This window comes from Rhinatrema bivittatum, unplaced genomic scaffold (assembly GCF_901001135.1).
Source record: "Rhinatrema bivittatum unplaced genomic scaffold, aRhiBiv1.1, whole genome shotgun sequence".
Taxonomy (NCBI): domain Eukaryota; kingdom Metazoa; phylum Chordata; class Amphibia; order Gymnophiona; family Rhinatrematidae; genus Rhinatrema; species Rhinatrema bivittatum.
In genome coordinates this window covers 59,670-78,176 of record NW_021820703.1, presented here as the reverse complement: position 1 = coordinate 78,176, position 18,507 = coordinate 59,670, and the positions used below count along the sequence as shown (strand labels likewise).

At 42.2% G+C, this 18,507-nt stretch overlaps 1 protein-coding gene across 1 annotated transcript in view; it reads left to right on the top strand.

The window, feature by feature from the left end:
* LOC115081975 (membrane-associated guanylate kinase, WW and PDZ domain-containing protein 1-like) overlaps positions 1-18,507 on the top strand; it is a 249,399-nt gene that overhangs the window by 210,128 nt on the left and 20,764 nt on the right. Inside the window, 1 exon segment of the mRNA XM_029586214.1 lies at positions 10,300-10,390. Within this exon segment, the coding sequence (XP_029442074.1) occupies positions 10,300-10,390 (91 nt within the window).

Here is an 18,507-nt window from a genome sequence, read left to right as displayed (position 1 = left end):
ATAAGCGGCAACTGGGGAGAGAGGAGAACTATATACAGAAGAACTATGTACAGGGATTAAATGCATTGAACTGTGAAATTATATACATAACGGACAGTACAAAGGTTGCATATGCGACAAAAGTGGAATGCTGAAGTTAAGTGTGGTATGAATTGCTGATAGTATATCAGAAGGATATAATAATGAAAAGTCACAGAGCCACAATCTGTGATCATGTATATAGATTGTGCGAGCCTTTATACTTCTCTTTTGCATAACAATCTGCCTACAGCGGTTCCAAACTGTATTTTGATGTGAAAAATGTCATCAAATACATGTAAAACACTTTTAAAACGTGAAAGAAAGACATTTTAATTTTTATTGTAAGTAGTTTTTTTTTTTCAAATATGCAGGGTCATTCATCAAAATGCATTATGGTGTTAACACGTTAACCCTATAACGTATGCAATAATAACTGTAGCGCATGGTGCAAATTCAAATTTTGGGAAGGGGTGGGATTAGGGAGGAGTTTGGGTGGGATTAATGAAAATGAGGGGCAATATTGCACCATGCAATAGTATAATGCATGCTATCGGATGGTTTTAATGTCGGCAATAACAACGTCTTTTTTCCTGGCGTTAGGCTGTGCGATATGACAGAAACGTCTGTAACGCAATTTGGGATAAATTTTTCGAATTGCTTTTCGGCCATTTCTGGGCTTGGCAGGAGTGGAGTAGAGAGAGGGAGAGCCTCTGGGGAGACCCTCACAGTGTGCAACTATTTATGTGCCTATAGGAGGGCCATCTAATAGCTCAAGGTGAGGTGTTGGTGGTGGTTTAGGGGCCAGTTTTTCATGCAGAGTGAGATGTACGAACAGTACACCTCGGTGAAGATTTTTGAGTAATTTGAAATGAGGAAAGTCTCACAAATATTAAATTTTGTATTATGTTATCTCACCCTAACTTGTTGGTACCTTGTTATAGAGTCCATAGATAGGCTCTCTCTCTCTCTCTCTCTCAGCGCAAGATGTGAAAAAGGAATTATTGCGGGGCATGAAAGATTTACTGCACCAAGCAATACTACCAAGTCAAAGTCTGTGTTATCACATGGTGCGGTAATTCTAAAATTTCCATAAACACGCCCCTTTGTCTGAGTGCAGGCCTTATCCATGCATTATTATAGCATTTTGATGAATCTAGGATATAGGGCCTAAGCCATAGTTGCATATTTTTGTGCACTTGGCTGTTTTAGAGTGTCAGCCATGCCTGGGTGGCTGTCACTATACCACCAAAATGTTTGAATTAATAGAGAAAATGCAGAATTATTGTCTGAACTTAATACAGAGCATCAGTTTGTACTCCAAAACCATTTTTCTTTCAATTATGGAGCCCAAAACATACTGGCATAAAAACATGTCGACTACAGTACAAGGATGTAAAAACTGTTGGCAGTTCTAGTGCCTTTCTCAAAACTGAAAATTAATTCAGAATTCATTCCGCTCTCTTATAAATCTATAATTATCAGATTCATAAAAGGTCTAACTATTGTCCTAGCTCAACAGATGAAAGGGCTATTTAAATCTTTCATGACAGCAGAACTAAAACACCTTACTTGGAACATTTTATTTTTAATAGTATTTACTTCTGTCTGAAGAGTGAGCAAATTACAAGTCCTGATCTCAAATTTTCTACAACATAGTAGTTTTGAAAAACCTGCTTAAATTTCTACCGAAAGTAGTCTGTCCATTCCATTTTAATCAATCCATTATGTTGGCAACATATTTTCCAAAACCATACACCCTTAAAAGCGAGCAGACTCTTCATATTTTGGACTGTAGAAGAGTTTATTATTCTATTTGAAGACAAGAAAATCATACAAAAAGTCTTCACAACTATTCATCATCATCTTCAACCCTGTCAAATAGGTCCAATCCACTTACCAATTTATGTATTTATTTATTTATCTTTATTTTTTTTTGGGGGGGGAGGTTAGTTTTAGGGTAGTAGCAACTGCTGCTCCATGTGGACCACCCCCAATCCTTCTGTTAATAGTAGCCACAACTGCTACTTCATGAGGACCACCCCAAACTTTCTGCCAAGGGTAGTAGCAGGGCTTCCCCCCAAGCCTTCTGTTAAGGGTAGTAGTAACTGCTGCTTTGTGCAGGCCACCTTCAAATCTAAATAGAAACTATAGGTGTAAAAGAAAAAATTTTCCCATTTCTTTATTTCATTCTCAAGCCACAAGGGATCCTCTGTGTTTGTTCCATGCCCTTTTGAATTCCATTACCATTCTCATCTTCACCACCTCTTCCAGGAGGGCATTATACACACACTCACAACCTTCCACCAGCCCTGAAGCCATATATACACACACACAGCCTTCCACCAGCCCTGAAGCCATATATACACACACACAGCCTTCCATCAGCCCTGAAGCCACACGTACACACACAGCCTGCCGCCAGCCCTGAAGCCACACACGCACACACAGCCTGCCACTAGCCCTGATGCCATATATACATGCAGCCTGCCATCAGTCCTGAAACCCATACACATGCAGCCTGCCACCAGCCCTGAAGCCATATATATACACAGCCTGCCACTAACCATGAAGCCACATATATACATATATAGAGCCTGTCATCAGCCCTGAAGCCACAAACATACACACCCAGCTACCCCTTCATATTACACACATGCACACCTTGCCATCCCCTACCCTTTTCTTTATTCCCTCCACCCACATACAAAGACCCTACCACCTTCACCCTAGCCATATACACATTCTGCACAACCCAGCATGTAAAATTGATTTATGCTTTAATAATTTGAATCCACCTAAAAATGCACCAAAGATTTTAATTTGTTCCAAAAAAAACACCAATAAACGCTTGTTTCTGGTACGTCACAAAAACCCCTAATTGCATGAAAAATAATCCCCTAAATTTGCATTTTATAAATCCCTAGAATCAGAAGCCCTAGTTATAATTAATCAGAACAACATTTTCAAAATAAGGTGATAGTGAATTAAGTCAGACTACTGCAGTTTCCTTAGCCCATCTTTCACACCTATTCCATAGAAGATATCTGCAAGGCTTCCACCTGGTCTTCTATCCATACTATCAATGGTCATTGCTTCACATCAAGGCAATAATTCTGGCCAAGTAGTTCTCAAGTGCTTATGTAATTTCTTCAACTCTCCCTCCATCCTCTAACTCAGTATGGGTTACATGTTCCACTATGAATATAGAAACTTGAAAGATATCCTCATGCAACTCTCAGCTTGTAAGCCCCATTTATGTGGATGCGGATGGTTGGATGCCATCACTCCTCATTTGTGGCTGATTTGTCCTGCTCTCTAATGGAGAACACCTGTTACAGGTAAGCAACTTTTGCTTTATCTGCAGATCAGACAGTTTTGTAAAAGGTCACATCTATATATAAAACATTGTTTTACCCAGAAGTCCCTTTGAAAATTACCATTCAGTATATAATTTTATTTTTTATATATTCAATAAAAAAGGAAACTTACTATACATGAACTCTGCTTGTATCTATTGTTTTACTTTAATATTTTCATGTGGTGCAATAGCAAATATATGCAGGGCCGTGGTGCAAGGGGACTTGGTGCCCTAGGCGAGCCTTCTCCCTTGCGCCCCCCCCCCCCCCGTTGCGCCGCCACCCCCCCCGGTCTTGGCCCCGATTCCTACCTCATTCTCGATCACGCCCGCTGACTGTGTGGTTTTCTGGGTCGCAAGCAGGTTGGGCACTGCTTGCGGCCCGCCAAATCTCCACTCCTCTTTGCCACTGCTTGCGGCCCCTTATGGCTCGCACCCAATGGCGCACCAAGGGTCTCCAGCGCCCGGGGGCTAATACATTTGTGTGCCTCTCCAGCATCCCACCCGTAATCCTTCTTGTACTAATGCTTAAGGTCACACAAAATCAGTGGAATCTCTAGACAGAAGAATTGGGGGGGGGAAGCCAAAATGACATTTCTTCATCACATGGATCCTGCTTTAAAATTGGTTATAAAAAAAAAGTGTTAAAAAAGTCCAAAGGGTCTTCTGCGTAATTTTAAAAAGCTGGCCAGTTTCACACTTCTAGTAAAACTACTATAAAATTATTTGATAGCCTCATTCAACTATTCTATATGGCTATGAAAGTGAAGTCTGGAATATATAGGAAGGGACAGAATGTCAATATAAATCCTGCACTTCCAGTTCTGTTACTCTGTAACTCTGTGTATCCACTGAAATTCCCCCAAACAATGGAGCTTGGATGTTTCCCTTACAGCTCATCATACTAAAAGATATTTTCAACTTCTGGTGTCACCTCACAGTAACAGCAGCACGAACACCTTTCACTGTCAGACACATTGTGAACTAACACAAAACCCTTCAAAAAAGACACTCAAAATCTATATTGCAATCCTATCATAACATAACAGTAATAACACCAAGGACTCAAACAACAATAACCCTACCTGTGAATAAGCAAGGGTAAATATTACACTGGGTCCTAGAATACCAATACACCACCTACTGAGGAAACCCAATTGCTATAGATCCCTATACAGATACTACATGCTAGCAGAATCTCTCATCATGGTCACACACACAGAGCAGAGCCAGACCCTCACCAAATACAGAATACAAAATAAAGGAGCGCAAATTAGAAAAAACTAAAATGGAAACCCCAAGAAGCCAGACTCTGTGTATTAATAATGGAAAAATAGAACCACCATTCCTCATAAAACAATAAAATCAAGAAACATAAAGTATCAGTTATAATAGTAAAACCATACTAATAAAAGAATATTTTAAAACTACTGATAAACAGAATTTCTATTAATTAAAATCATATACATTTTTTACAATTTCCCAAACACCAATAAAATATTTCAAAACCGCACATATATCAAATAACACCCAATAATTAAAACTAATAAGGATTTTAAAAAGCCCCTGCTGTCCATGCATGGAAGCTCTTCATTTCCAGTCACCCTGATATTGTCGAGGATTAGGAGGTTATCCTCTCTTTCTCACACATACTCACATGTCCATTCTCTCTCACACATACACTGTCACAAACATACACACTCATACTCTTATACCCACCATAACCTCTCACTCTCACAGACACTGACACACTCTCAGGTGTAAGACACTCTCTCCCCCCCCCCCCCCACACTCTTATGCCCCTGGATTTTCTCAAACACACTCATGCTCTCACTGGCTCCCTCACATACCCACAAACACACACACACACAGGCAAGCTCCCATTCATTCTCACACTGAACCCCAGGCAGGCACCAATTCATTCACACACACACACACACGCACCACACACACAGGCAGGCACCTATTCTCACACATACAAACCCCAGGAAGACACCCATTCATTCTCATACACAAACACACCCTCAGGCAGGCATCCATGCATTCACACACCTACACCCCCAGGCAGACTCCCATTCATACACATGCACACACTAAAGGCAGATCCCCTCTCTTTCTTTTGCCAGCAACCTCAGAGCCTCTCTCATTCCTCTGCTTCCTCTGTCACTGCTGCTGTGTGGCTATTGGGGAGGGGCTGATTGCTGCTACTGGCACTGAAGCCCATTCTGCTGCCTCCTCTCTGCAGGCCCCATGGGCTTCCATTTCCTCCATGCTGATCTCCTACATTGTGAGATCCACATAGAGAAAGTGCTACTCTTGCACATTCCCAAAGATTACATGTGCCAATCAGTAAAAAGTAATTTTTTTTTTGTTTTACTTTGCTGTCTGATCTTAGTTTTCTAATCGGTTGGTCACAGGATTTTTTTTCCACCTTCCCTTTCTTATTTTTTTGCCAATTCCTTTTATATTGTCTTTTTTTCTATTTCTTTTCTCTCCATCTGTCTTCTTCCCTCAAACACACAGTCAGGTTCTCATTCTCACATGCTTTCTCTCTCTCTCTCTCTCTCTCACACACACACAGGCTCTCACTCTCACATGCTCTCTCTCATACAATCATTCATACACAGTCTCTCTCTTGCACATGCTGTCTGACTCACACACACAGAGGCTCTCACATGCTGTCTCTGCAAACATTCAGGTCCTCACTCCCACACACCGTCTCTCAACTCATCTCATACATGCACACACACACCCTCTACAGACCCTCAGCCTCTCTCTCACCTCTGGGTCTCCTCTTCACGGGTCGCCGCAGGATGGGCTCTGCAGCGGCCCTGGTCTTCTCGGGCCGCCCGCAATGTGGGATTCGTGGCGGCCCGTAAGCGCTCTTCCTCTTCTGCACGTGGCTGATGCTCCTCCTCCTTCCGGCACGAGGCTGGTGCTCCTCTTCCGGCACGCGGCTGATGCTCCTCTTCCGGCACGCGGCTGATGCTCCTCTTCCGGCACGCGGCTGATGCTCCTCCTCCTTCCTGACCGTGCAGCTCCGGCAACATTTTTCTTCCGGGTCCGCGGGGGCAGGAAGGAGGAGGAGTATTTGCAGGCTTAGAGCGACCTTTTTTTTTCAGGCCGTGGTGACGTGAGGTCCACCACTGCCCTGCCAATCTTCAGCGGCCATATGAGCCTTCTTATCGGCCACCAGCAGCTCGGCGCCCCCTAATACTAGGTGCCCTAGGCGATCGCCTAGTGCTTCCACGGGCCCTGAATATATGCTTATTGAAGTAAGAGGATTGTCCCACCCTGATAAGCTAGTTTCTGTTGCTTTGGTTTCCATATCTTTACATATGTACTATGGTTGTAAACAAATGTTAGCCATAGAAGTGAGGCATAGTTGGCTCTAATACTTGCAGGCAAAATGTCAAAAAGAATTATGGGAAAAAAAGATAAACAAAGGATAAAATATAAGGAATAATGAAATGTCTGTCAGCAAATAGCTCTGGGAATAATTAAGGTTTTAAATGTCTCTCTGGTTAACCCTTGACAGTGACCATTTAAAAATAATGGCCACTTACATATCTAAGATTAGAGCAGGATCAAATTGCTCTCATTTCAGAACTAGTGAAAACAAAAGTTCAAATGAAGAAATGATTACTTAGAATCAAGTAAGGTAGATTGTAGAAAAACGATGGCATTTGTCTGTTCACTACTGCTTCAAAATTCAAATGTTCTTTGTGCCTACATATCTGACAAAATGCTTTGGCTAGTCTAATCATAAAATACAAGATGCAATGAGAGTAAAATCTGTAAAGTCTGCCCCTTTTCATCTGAAGTCTGTGGTCACCCAAACTTTGAGCTCTAGTTTTAAGCATCTCGTGTAATTGCAGAATAGGAAGGTATCTTTTGAAAATATATCCTGTTCTATTGCCCATTTTATTTTGCAGTATGTCATCCTGAGAGGCAAGAAGAATTAAAACACATTTCTAACCAAAAAGATTGGTTGAACAGAAGTGTGGGGTTCTTTAGCTAGTCTTAGGTGATAGTCTTTCCAATTAAATTCATGTAAACACAAGTTACCTGTGCTTTCAGTTAATTTTTAATATAGTTAGTATCTCCTATAGCTTATTTTTCCTTTTCATCTTTCAAAACAGCAGCTAGATCTAATTCTTTGTGTCCCTATGCTGCTGCTACTTTAACTCAATTAGGGATTAATGAAATTGCTGATATGAGTGGTTACCAGAAAAAAAAATCCAATTTACATTAAAATGTTAATGATATGCATTACAATACTGCAGCTTTTTGTTTTACAAAATTTTCATTTTTAAGCTCTAGTACTATTTTTAATGTAGAGATTTTACATTTTTCAAGCCTAATAGAGTTAGAGAGTTTATCTTCGTGCCTAAAGGCTTTTTTGGCTCGCTTTCTGCTTGACTTGTAAGTGACCTATCTAGGACAGCAGACACTGGACCACCAGTGACTTTTGGCAAGTCTTGGGGGACCCTCCTGACCCCCACAAGACTTGCCAAAAGTCCAGCGGGGGTCCGGGAGCAACCTCCTGCACTCCGGCCGTCAGATGCCAGTACTCAAAATGGCGCCAATCACCTTTGCCCTCCCTGTGTCACAGGGGCTACCAGTGCCATTGGTCAGCCATATGTCACGGTCGGCCATTGGTCAGCCATATGTCACGGTCAACCCCTGTGACATAGTGAGGGCAAAGGCGATCGGCGCCATTTTGAGTATTGGCATCTGACGGCCAGAGTGCAGGAGGTCACTCCCAGACCCCCGCTGGACTTTTGGCAAGTCTTGTGGGGGTCAGGAGGGTCCCCCAAGATTTGCCAAAAGTCCCTGGTGGTCCAGCGGGGGACCGGGAGCGACCTCCTGCACTTGGACCATCAGCTGCCAGTAATCAAAATGGCGCCAATAACCTTTGCCCATACTATGTCACAGGGGTTACCGGTGCCATTGGTCAGCCCCTGTCACATGGTAGGAGCACATGATGGCACCGATGGCCATGTGACAGGGGCTGACCAATGGCACCAGTAGCCCCTGTGACATAGTAGGTCAAAGGCTATCGGCGCCATTTTGAAACAGGGCACCGAGGGGGTGAGTGCAGGGGATGGCTCCCGGACCCCCCGCTGGACCACCAGGGAGTTTTGGTAAGTCTTGGGGGGGGTCAGGAGGGTGGGGGGTTGTAGTTAAATTAATCGACGTATTAACGTATTGGGGCACCATACGGCCGAATGCAACGTATCTGCCTCCCGACGAATCCGAATCCCGAATGCAACGTATGGTGTCCCTCTGCACATCCCTATTGAATATCCCAGCTAAGTTAGCCGGATATGTTTATCTGGCTAATATTCCTAGAGGATAAGTTCTGAATATGGATCTCAATGTGTTATAGAGAGGGCCAATATTTAAAAAAATAAAACCTGAGCCCCTAAATTAGGAACTGATTTTCAACTAAACTTAGAGCGCTAACAACTGAATTTTTAAAGCATTGCTCATGCTAAGAGGCCATTATACGTGTGTATGTGGGCTGTGCATGAGTAACACGGGTTTTAAAAGCCACTAATTATGTGTATATATGTGCATGCGCAAGATAAAAAAAAAAAAGAGGTGGAAAAGGAGCTTGTTATGGGCATTCCGGGGTGGAGCCAACAGTTATGCGCATAAAACTGTATTTTAAAACCGGAGGCCGCAGCAAGTGGCAGCCTGTTAGCTGCATATATTTACTGCTGCTCCTGATAAGGAGTATGTCTGCAGAAATCACGTTTTTAGGCCTAATATTACAGGGTGAGGGGTCCTTGTCAACTGAGGTAGAGCAGGATGAAGAGCCAGAGGGGTGTTAATGACCTTGACATTGAAGTGATGGGAATTATGCTAAATTAATTGGACAGATAAGCAGACTGGATAGCCTATATGGTCTCTTTCTGCTGTCATGTTTCTAATATAACTTAAATATGAAAACCACATCTTAGTCTACTTCCTGCAAGTCTAATTTGAAAAATATTTCATGGAGTCCTATATTTTTTTTTTATTATCAGTTTATATATTATAATCCTATACAGGCAAGAATAAATCTCACACTGAGAAAAATTGGAAAAAAAAATCAAAATTAATTTTGCAGGAGTAAAATGACCAATAAAGGCATGCTTTATTTTGATTATTAACCCAAATCACTATAAGGAATATTTATAAACTCCCACTGCATAGCAGCTATTCCAGCTTTTAATAGGAGCCTAACAAGGCAGACTTACACATATTAAGGCTTCTTACTTGCTCAAATGTTCCTATTTAAGCTGGATCGACTTAAATAACTAATTGGCAAAGTACTGAGAGGACAGTAATCAAAGCTTTTTACATGGATAAAAGCATGTTTACCCATGTAAAAATGTGTTTTGATTATTGCTTCCTCTCTCCCATTTGTACGAGCGTTGTATGCATCAGCTGTATTTTCAAAGAGAAACTATATTCCTGTGGGAGTGAAAGTTCCCTGTGGGGTTTTAAACTTGCCTTCTAGGCTTGTAAGTGCACTCACTTTATAACTAAAAGCACTGATAAATGTATTCAAATTGCATTATTGTTTCCAATCAAAAAAAACATTTCCAGAATCAACTGTATTAACAGAACATTATAAAATGCCAAAAAAAAAAAAAAGAATTGTCACCAAAAGTATATATTTCCATAATTACCTAAGTGTTCATTTGAAAACAGTTTCTTGATGTGTATGATTTTCAATAAATACAGAATGGTTGCCTATTTAAAGAATTCCCTGTTCTTTTACTGCAAAATCAAGCTGTGCAAATCCCTTCCAGGCAGTTTTAAAAATGTATTTGCTAGTTTCCAATGCAGTGTTACAAACCAAGCATACTTACATAAAATTATAAGATGATATTCTTTTGCCTAAACTGAAGAACCATTTTTTATTTTAGAATCCTCCAATGCTTCTTTGTTGACCAATGCAGAAAAAATAGCTACAATTACAACCACACATACCCCTCAGCAGATATCACAGGAGGCCAGGTAAATAAATTTGATGTTGGGAAATACGCTTGCACTTTGTTGAAACAAAATGCCTGCCTTGTGAAGGCTGTGGTGTGGACAAGTTGGGGTACTACTGTTGGTAATGGCATAACCCGTTTAGAACTTAATGGGTCAGTCTTGCTATGGGCATGGAATGTAAAATAGTATTTTGAAACCTGTTAAGTTTGTGTTTCTTAGCAATGTGCCTATCATTCTTAGACTTTTCTAACAACTGTGCAAGGGATGCATTTCATGGTCTCATAACATGGACTGATGTTCTAGATAAGAAAAGACTGATTTCCTAGACTGTAGACAGATGGACTCAGGACCAGTGGGTTTATGCTCCTCTGCCAGCAGATGGAGACAGAGCATGCTGACTTCACAGTATATATAACCCTGCTGTGACCCCAGCCTACCAGTGTTCTTTGTCTCCAGCAGGTGGTGGATGTGCATCTCCCAATGGGGATTGCTTTGAGCTTTTTGAAAGGAGAAATTTGAAATTCTAAATTCAGGGAAAAAAGCCCCTCTCTCCTGAGGTGAAGCCTAAAGCTCCCTCCTCCAGTTGAGAATTCCTGAGGCGATTTCTGTAGTCCCTCAGAGGTGTGCCTTGGTCCAGTAGCTGGGTTTCCTAGCGTGGACTTAGCTGCTAATTCAGCTGAAAGGCAGAAGGTTCAGGAGGCCGAGTGTGGCAGTGGCAGCAGATGCCCTCTCTCCCTGCAGCCAGAGAGGAGTTCAAGCTTCAAAGGTTCCTCAGACAGAGGGCTTTGGTTCCATTGCCCACATCTCAAGAAAGTAAGGGGCGATATTCCATTTATTTTGTTGTGCCCAAGAAGGAGGGCTCCTTTTGGTCCCATCTTGGATCTCAAAAGGGTTAACCGTCACTTGAAGGTGACTCATTTTCGAATGGAAACCTTATGCTCTGTAATAATGGCAGTGCTGTCAGGAGAATTTCTGTCCTCCTTGGATCTGTCAGAGGTTTACCTTCATATTCCCATCCTATTGGAACACCAACGCTTTCTACGCTTTGCAGTGTTGGGGCACCATTATCAGTTTTGGACGCTGCCTTTTGGACTTGCCATCTCTCCCAGAACATTTTCCAAGATTATGGTGGTTGTAGTGGTGGCCTTGCAAAAAGAAGGAATCCTGGTGCACCCGTATTTAGACAACTGGCTGATTCGAACCAAGTCTCAGGAAGAGAGCCACCTGGTGACACACAAGGTGATCTCCGTATTGCAGGAGCTCAGTTGGGTGGTGAACCTGACCAAGAGCAATCTTCAACCATCCCAGTCATTGGAGTATCTGAGGGTCTGGTTAGACATGGTACAGGACAGAGTTTTTCTACCGGAAGTTCGGATCCAGAGATTGATGTCTCAAGTGGTCAGTTGATGAACACCATACGCCCGACGGTGTGGTCCTACCTACAGGTATTTGGTTTGATCCTATCTACAGGTACTCTGTTTGATAGCAGCTACCCTCGAAGTGGTGCCATGGGCAAGGCACATATGCGTCCTCTTCAGCACTGTCTGCTATCTTGTTAGAACCCGCAATCTCAGGATTATGCATTTCGGCTCCACTTGCCAATGGAAATCTGCTCCTGCCTCCAGTGGTGGTTGCAGGAGGATCATCTGAGAAAGGGAGTTCCCTTGTCCTCTCCTGCATGGTTGGTACTCACAACAGATTTTTATTTATTTATTCAGGTGTTTTTTATACCATCGTTCCAAGGTAAGATTGCAACGGTTTACAAAGTCATCATTCAGTTTCTGCAAGTCTCCATGGTTGTGGGGCTCACTGTCTGGAGTTAACAGCCCAGGGGCGCTGGAATGCCGAAGAGTCCTGCTCAAACATCGGTCGCCTGGAGACCCGGGTGGTATGGCTGGCATGCTTGCAGTTCAGCCTTAGGCTGCAGAATCAAGCGGTTCATGTGCTGTCAGACAATGCAACGACAGTGGCCTATATCAATCGCCAGGGAGGAATCAACAGCCAGCAAGTGTTTCAGGAAATAGAACAGCTGATGGAATGGGCGGAAGGTCATCTGCAGATGATCCCGGCCTCTCACATTGCAGGAAAAGACAATGTAATAGTGGACTTTCTCAGCAGGGGAGAGTCTGGACCCAGGAGAGTGGGTGTTGTCAGCCGAGGTGTTTCAGCTGATTGTGGATCGCTGGTGCCTTCCATTCCTAGGCTTGTTCATGACTTCTTGAAATGCGAAGGTTCCTCGCTTCTACAGTCGCAGGAGAGATCCGTGGTCTCTGGGAATTGATGCTCTCATACAGGTCTGGCCGGAAGACAGATTGCTTTATGCCTTTCCTCCATAGCCCTTGCTGGGCTGGATAATTCTCAAGATTGAAAGTCACAAGGGCCTAGCATTCCTGGTGGCACCAGACTGGCCCAGGCATCCATGATATGCGGATTTGTGATGACTCCTGGTGGAGGCCTCACTTCATCTTCTGCAACACATGGATCTGCTTCAGCACGGACCGGTTCTTCACGAGGATCTGACTCGATTTTGTCTTACTATTTGGCCCTTGACAGGGATCACCTGTTAAAGCATGGTTATTCCTCTGTGGTGATTGCCACTTTACTCCGCACTCGCAAGTTCTCCACTTCCTTGGCTTATGGGCGGGTTTGGAGAGTTTGAGGCTTGGTGTGAGGAGCTGGGTGTTCTTCCCCGTTCAGTTAAGATCCCTCTCATTCTGGATTTTTTGCATGATTGATTGAATAAAGGCTTGACCCTTAATTCCTTGAAGGTGCTGGTTGTGGCTCTAGTGTGTTTCAGAGGCCTGGTGAATGGTGTTTCCTTGTCATCTCATCCTGATGTGGCCCATTTTTTGAAAGGAGTGAAGCACCTTAGGTCTCCCTTGTGGTTACCAGTTCCATTGTGGAGGCTTAATTTGGTACTGGATATTTTGGTGGGCCCTACGTTCCTACCACTGCGTAGCCTTTCCTTACAGTTGTTGACTTTGGTGGCTATATGTTCTACATGTTGGATTTCTGAGCTGCAGGCATTGTGTTGCTGGGAGTCATTCCTTCGAGTGACTCCAGGGGTGTGTTACAGCTGCATACTGTTCCATCCTTCCTATCCAAGGTAGTCTTGGACTTTCATTTGAATCAGTCTGTCTTCTTGCCATCCCAGGATAAGGTCAGGGATGCGGAGGAGTTTCACTTTTGCACTCCTTGAATGTTAAGCTTCTTGTCTTGCGGTACCTGGAGGTCTCTCTTTGAAAGACAGATCACCTGTTTGTTCTCCATGGTTGGGAGTAAGCAGGGCACTTCGGCTTCGCGGACTACGATAGCTCGTTCGATTAAGGAAGTGGTCATGGCCACATATGTAGATGTTGGAAAGCCGTTGCCTACTTAGGTTAGGGTTCATTCCACTAGGGCTCAGACAGTGTCATGGGTGGAGGTCAGTCTGTTGTCTCCCGTCGATATCTGCTGAGCTGCGACGTGGTCCTCCTTACATACTTTTTTCAGGTTTTATCATCTGGATGTGCAGACCTGGGAGGATGCAGCCTTTGCACATGTGTTGACTGACCACGGGCAGCCTCCCATCCAGTTGGGGAGTAGCTTTGGTACATCACACTGTTCTTGAGTCCATCTGTCTACATGCTAGGAAATGAAGAAATTACTTACCTAATAATTTTGTTTTCCTTAGTGTAGACAGATGGACTCAGCTTCCCGCCCTCGGCTGCCACATGAGTATGTTAATAGTCCTCCTCTGGGGCTCTGGGTCCCAAGGGATTACTGGTAAGTGTTCATCCAGTCCCCTAGCTTGGGGTACCTAGAATCTTATGTGAGTTCAGTGTTTATGGTTGGTTGAGTACTGTTCTGGTTACCTGTTTTTAATCAAGTTTTTTGCAAGTCTGTCCACAGTTGCTTTTGAAGAGAATACTAGCAGACTGGGGTCACTGCAGGGTTATATATACTGCAACGTCAGCTTGCTCCGTCTCCTGCTGGCAGGGGAGCATAAACCCAATGGTCCTAAGTCCATCTGTCTACACTAAGGAAAACAAAATTATCAGGTAAGTAATTTCTCCATTAACAACAACTTGTAAAACGGAGTTTTCCATGCAACATATCCAGATATCAGATATATCTGATAGTGCTCAATTAAAAGTTGCTACTTCTCAGTTTAATCTCACCTGCCTTAAATCCCCTGATTTTCTAGTGAATAAACCTTTTAAGAGGGCATGTCTCAACCACACACATCACTGGAATCAGCCTTGTTGTTATTGTTATTATCATCATTTGTATAACACACACCAGATGTAAGTAACACTGTACAGGACACACAGAGCTGAATTTTCAAAGCCATTTATATGTATAAAACTATGTTTTATGTAAGTAAATTGCTGCTATAAAATAACCTGGGGCTCAGTGCACATAAAAGTATGCACGGAACCCAGTTTTGCACATACTTTTATCTGAACTGGAGTGAAGCGTTCTGGAGAAGTGAAGTTGGAACTTCCATGCATATTTTTTTAGTTTTAAAAGTGTACGTATGAGTTAACCTGTACATGTTATATCCTTTGAAGAGGAGATGTAACTTTGGGCAAGTTATTTTTGTTCGTACTAGACCAATTATGAATTTTCAAATCGAACTAATGTGCACAAGTTCGCTTTGAAAATTCAGGGCAAAGTCTGTGTGTAAAAGGTACACATAGACTTTACTCAACTGTGCAGTAACAGTATAATACTACACTTTTTAATGGATAATCCATGTTCCTTGGAGCTTACACTCTAGTCAAGATGGACAGATGCCCAACACAAAACAAGAAGCTTTGAGTTAACACAGTGTCATGAACTGGTAGGCTGGAGTCAAGGAGCACTCCCACAGAGGCAGTACAGGACGGGACTGGAGCTGGTCTTCTGCCTAACCAACCCCATCCACCACCAGTTGAACCAAGGGCTGTTGCTAGCTTTTTTGCTGCTCTGTGCAAACAATTACTGTGCTGCCCTACCCCCACATCATTCAGTCTCTGTCCCGTACCCATCAAGAAAAGCCCAGATCCCTCCAGCAATTTATATTTTTAAAAACTGGCACCCCCCCCCCAAAAACAGAACCCATGGTCAAGGGAAGGGTATTAGGTACCCTAAGCAAACCTTATAGCCTTGTGCGCACACACACAATTCAATAATTCAATTATGCACTTGTATCAGATTTTACATGAAAAAAGAACATTCAAAAGTACAGTCTTGTGAGGCAACAATGTCACTTACAATATGCATATTATATTTAGATGCACTGCTGATGTGCCAACCAGAAAATCCTGCAAAAAAGACACTTGAAACTCCTTTGGAATTACATTTTTTGTAATAGTTTATAGTTTATTACTTTTTTATATACCGATGTATCAGAAATCCATCACATCGGTTTACAATAAATAAACCTAAAACAATGAGTATAAGACAATCAATAGATATTAACAATTAAGAGAACAATTCCTAATTCTAAAACAGAACTAAAATTATCAAGACAATATAAAATAAGTACTAATATCAATAAAATACATTGATTTGGCTAAGAGCAATGAATATCAAAACAATCATCTTAAAAAGTGTATTATGCTAAATTAAAAACATAGCAAAACTAAAACATTAATTAGGACTTGTGTAAGCACAGTTAAAAAGCCAGGTTTTTAGATCTGCTTTACATTTTTTTATGTATGCTGGGTGTGGGCTTGGCCCTCAGAAAGCCATGAATAAACAGAATTACCATTATAACATAGCATACCTCCCATACCAAAACAACCCTAACTGCCAGCACTCAAACAGTAACAACCTTATCTATGAAAAGGTAGCACTGCATATATTACACAAGGCCCTAGAACACTAATACACATCTTATTAGTAAACAGAACAAATCAGACTGCTATAGATCACTACAGATAAATTATATAGTAGCAGAATGCCTCACCTCGGTCACATATGGAGAACACAGACAGATCCTGACCAAATACAGAATAAAGAGACCAGAAAGTATAAATAGAAACATGCTGGGAAGAACTGAACTGGAACCCACAACAAGCCAGCAGAGCAACAATGAATGGAAAAACAGAACCATTCACTGAAGCAGGGGTGTGTTAGGTAAAGTACAACATCTACAGGCACAAGAGCCATACTGAAGCAGCAAAAGTTGTTTTAATTCAATTAACGCAATTATCAGGCAGACGTATCTTAGATATTAGAACAGTAAAGCACATCAATGTATCAGCATTGTAAGTCCCCCCACACTGGCCATGTTTTGCACTGGCTGCATCAGGAGGGACAGAACAGGAGATCAAAAGGATCTTCAGCAATACGAAAACAAATCTTCGTTTGTGTAATCAGACATGCAAAGTTACAGAAGTCACCATTTGTGTGGTCAGGGAAACAAAGTAGCAGAAATCTATATTACACAAACGGAGATTTGTTTTCATATTGTTGAAAATCCTTTTGATCTACTGTTCTGTCCCTCCTGATGCAGCCAGTGCAAACCCAGCCCAAAATGCTGATACATTGATGTGCTTTACTGCTCTAATATCCAAGATTTGTCTGCCAGATAATTATGTTAATTGAATTAAAACAACATTTGCTATATCAGTATGGCTCTTGTGCCTGTTGATGTTGTATCTTACCTAACATATCCTTGTTTCAGAGGATTTATCCTGTTGATGTGTTTTTGATCTCCACTTTGCCCGTAATGTTCATAAAACATTAAAAATAAAATCAAGAAATATAAAACATCATTCATTATAGTAAAATAGTCATAAAATAAATAAATATTTCAAACCAGTTAACAAATAGAATATCCAAAATTTCCCAAACACCAATAAAAACATCTAATGAATAAACATAATCCAATAATTAAAATATTTTCTAATATTTCCCAAAAAACAAAATATTTCAAAACAGTAGAAACATCAAATTACACCCATTAATTAAAACTAATAAGGATTAAAAAATCTCCTGTTCTTCATACTTCAGATCTTTTGATTTCCAGTCACCTTGAGATTGTCATGAATTGGGGAGATAGGGCCACCCAAAATTTATCTTCACATATATTTATTTTATTTATTTATTTAACTTCTTTTACTATACCGACACTCAAGACCAGGTCTTATCGTACCGGTTTACATTAAAACATGGGGAAACCAATTAACGTATAAGTAGAAATGAGAAGTTACATTAAAACAGGGAGAGTAATAACATGGATGTCGGAAGATAGGACAGAATTAAACAATAACAGAAATGGGAGATCAAGAATCAACCAATAAGTTAACAAAATTACAAACTATAAATTAACATAAAACAATAAATTAGTTTTATGTTTATGTGTATATAAACTAGTTTATGTGTATATAAATTAGTTTTATGTTTATGTGTATATGTTTATGTGTATATAAACATAAAACAATAAATTAGTTTTATGTTTATATACACACACACACACACACATACATTCTCTCAAACACTCCATTTCTTATATACGTGTCTATGTTTCCACATACACTTGCTCTCTCTCCCTCACAGATGCATGTGTGTGTGAGCATGCCTGTGAGAACATTTTATGTGGCACAGTTGCACACAGGCCCTCGCACAAACACACACAGAAGCACACAGGTTCTCACACACGAGGAGGCAGATTTTATAAATTTGCGCAAGCGCGTACTTTTGTTCACGCACCAGGCGCGAACAAAAGTACGCTGGATTTTATAAGATACGCGCGTATCTTATAAAATCCGGGGTCGGCGTGTGCAAGGGGGTGCACATTTGTGCAACCTGCGCGTGCCGAGCCTGGCGCGCGCTGAATGTTCCCTCCGAGGCCGCTCCTTCCCCTATCTAACCCCCCCTACCTTTTGTTGGCAGATTTACGCCTGCTGAAAGCAGACGTAAATCTGCATGCGCCAGCAGGCTGCTGGCACACCATCACCTGACCCGGGGGCTGGTCCGGAGGCCTGGACCACGCCCCTGGGCCGGCGCCACACCCCTGGTCCCGCCCCGAACCGCCCCCTGACCCCGGACATGCCCCCGGGCACGCCCCCTCCCCCACCCCTTTTACGAAGCCCCGGGACTTACACGCATCCTGGGGCTGTGCGCGCGCCGGTGGCCTATGCAAAATAGGCGCGCCGGCACGCAAG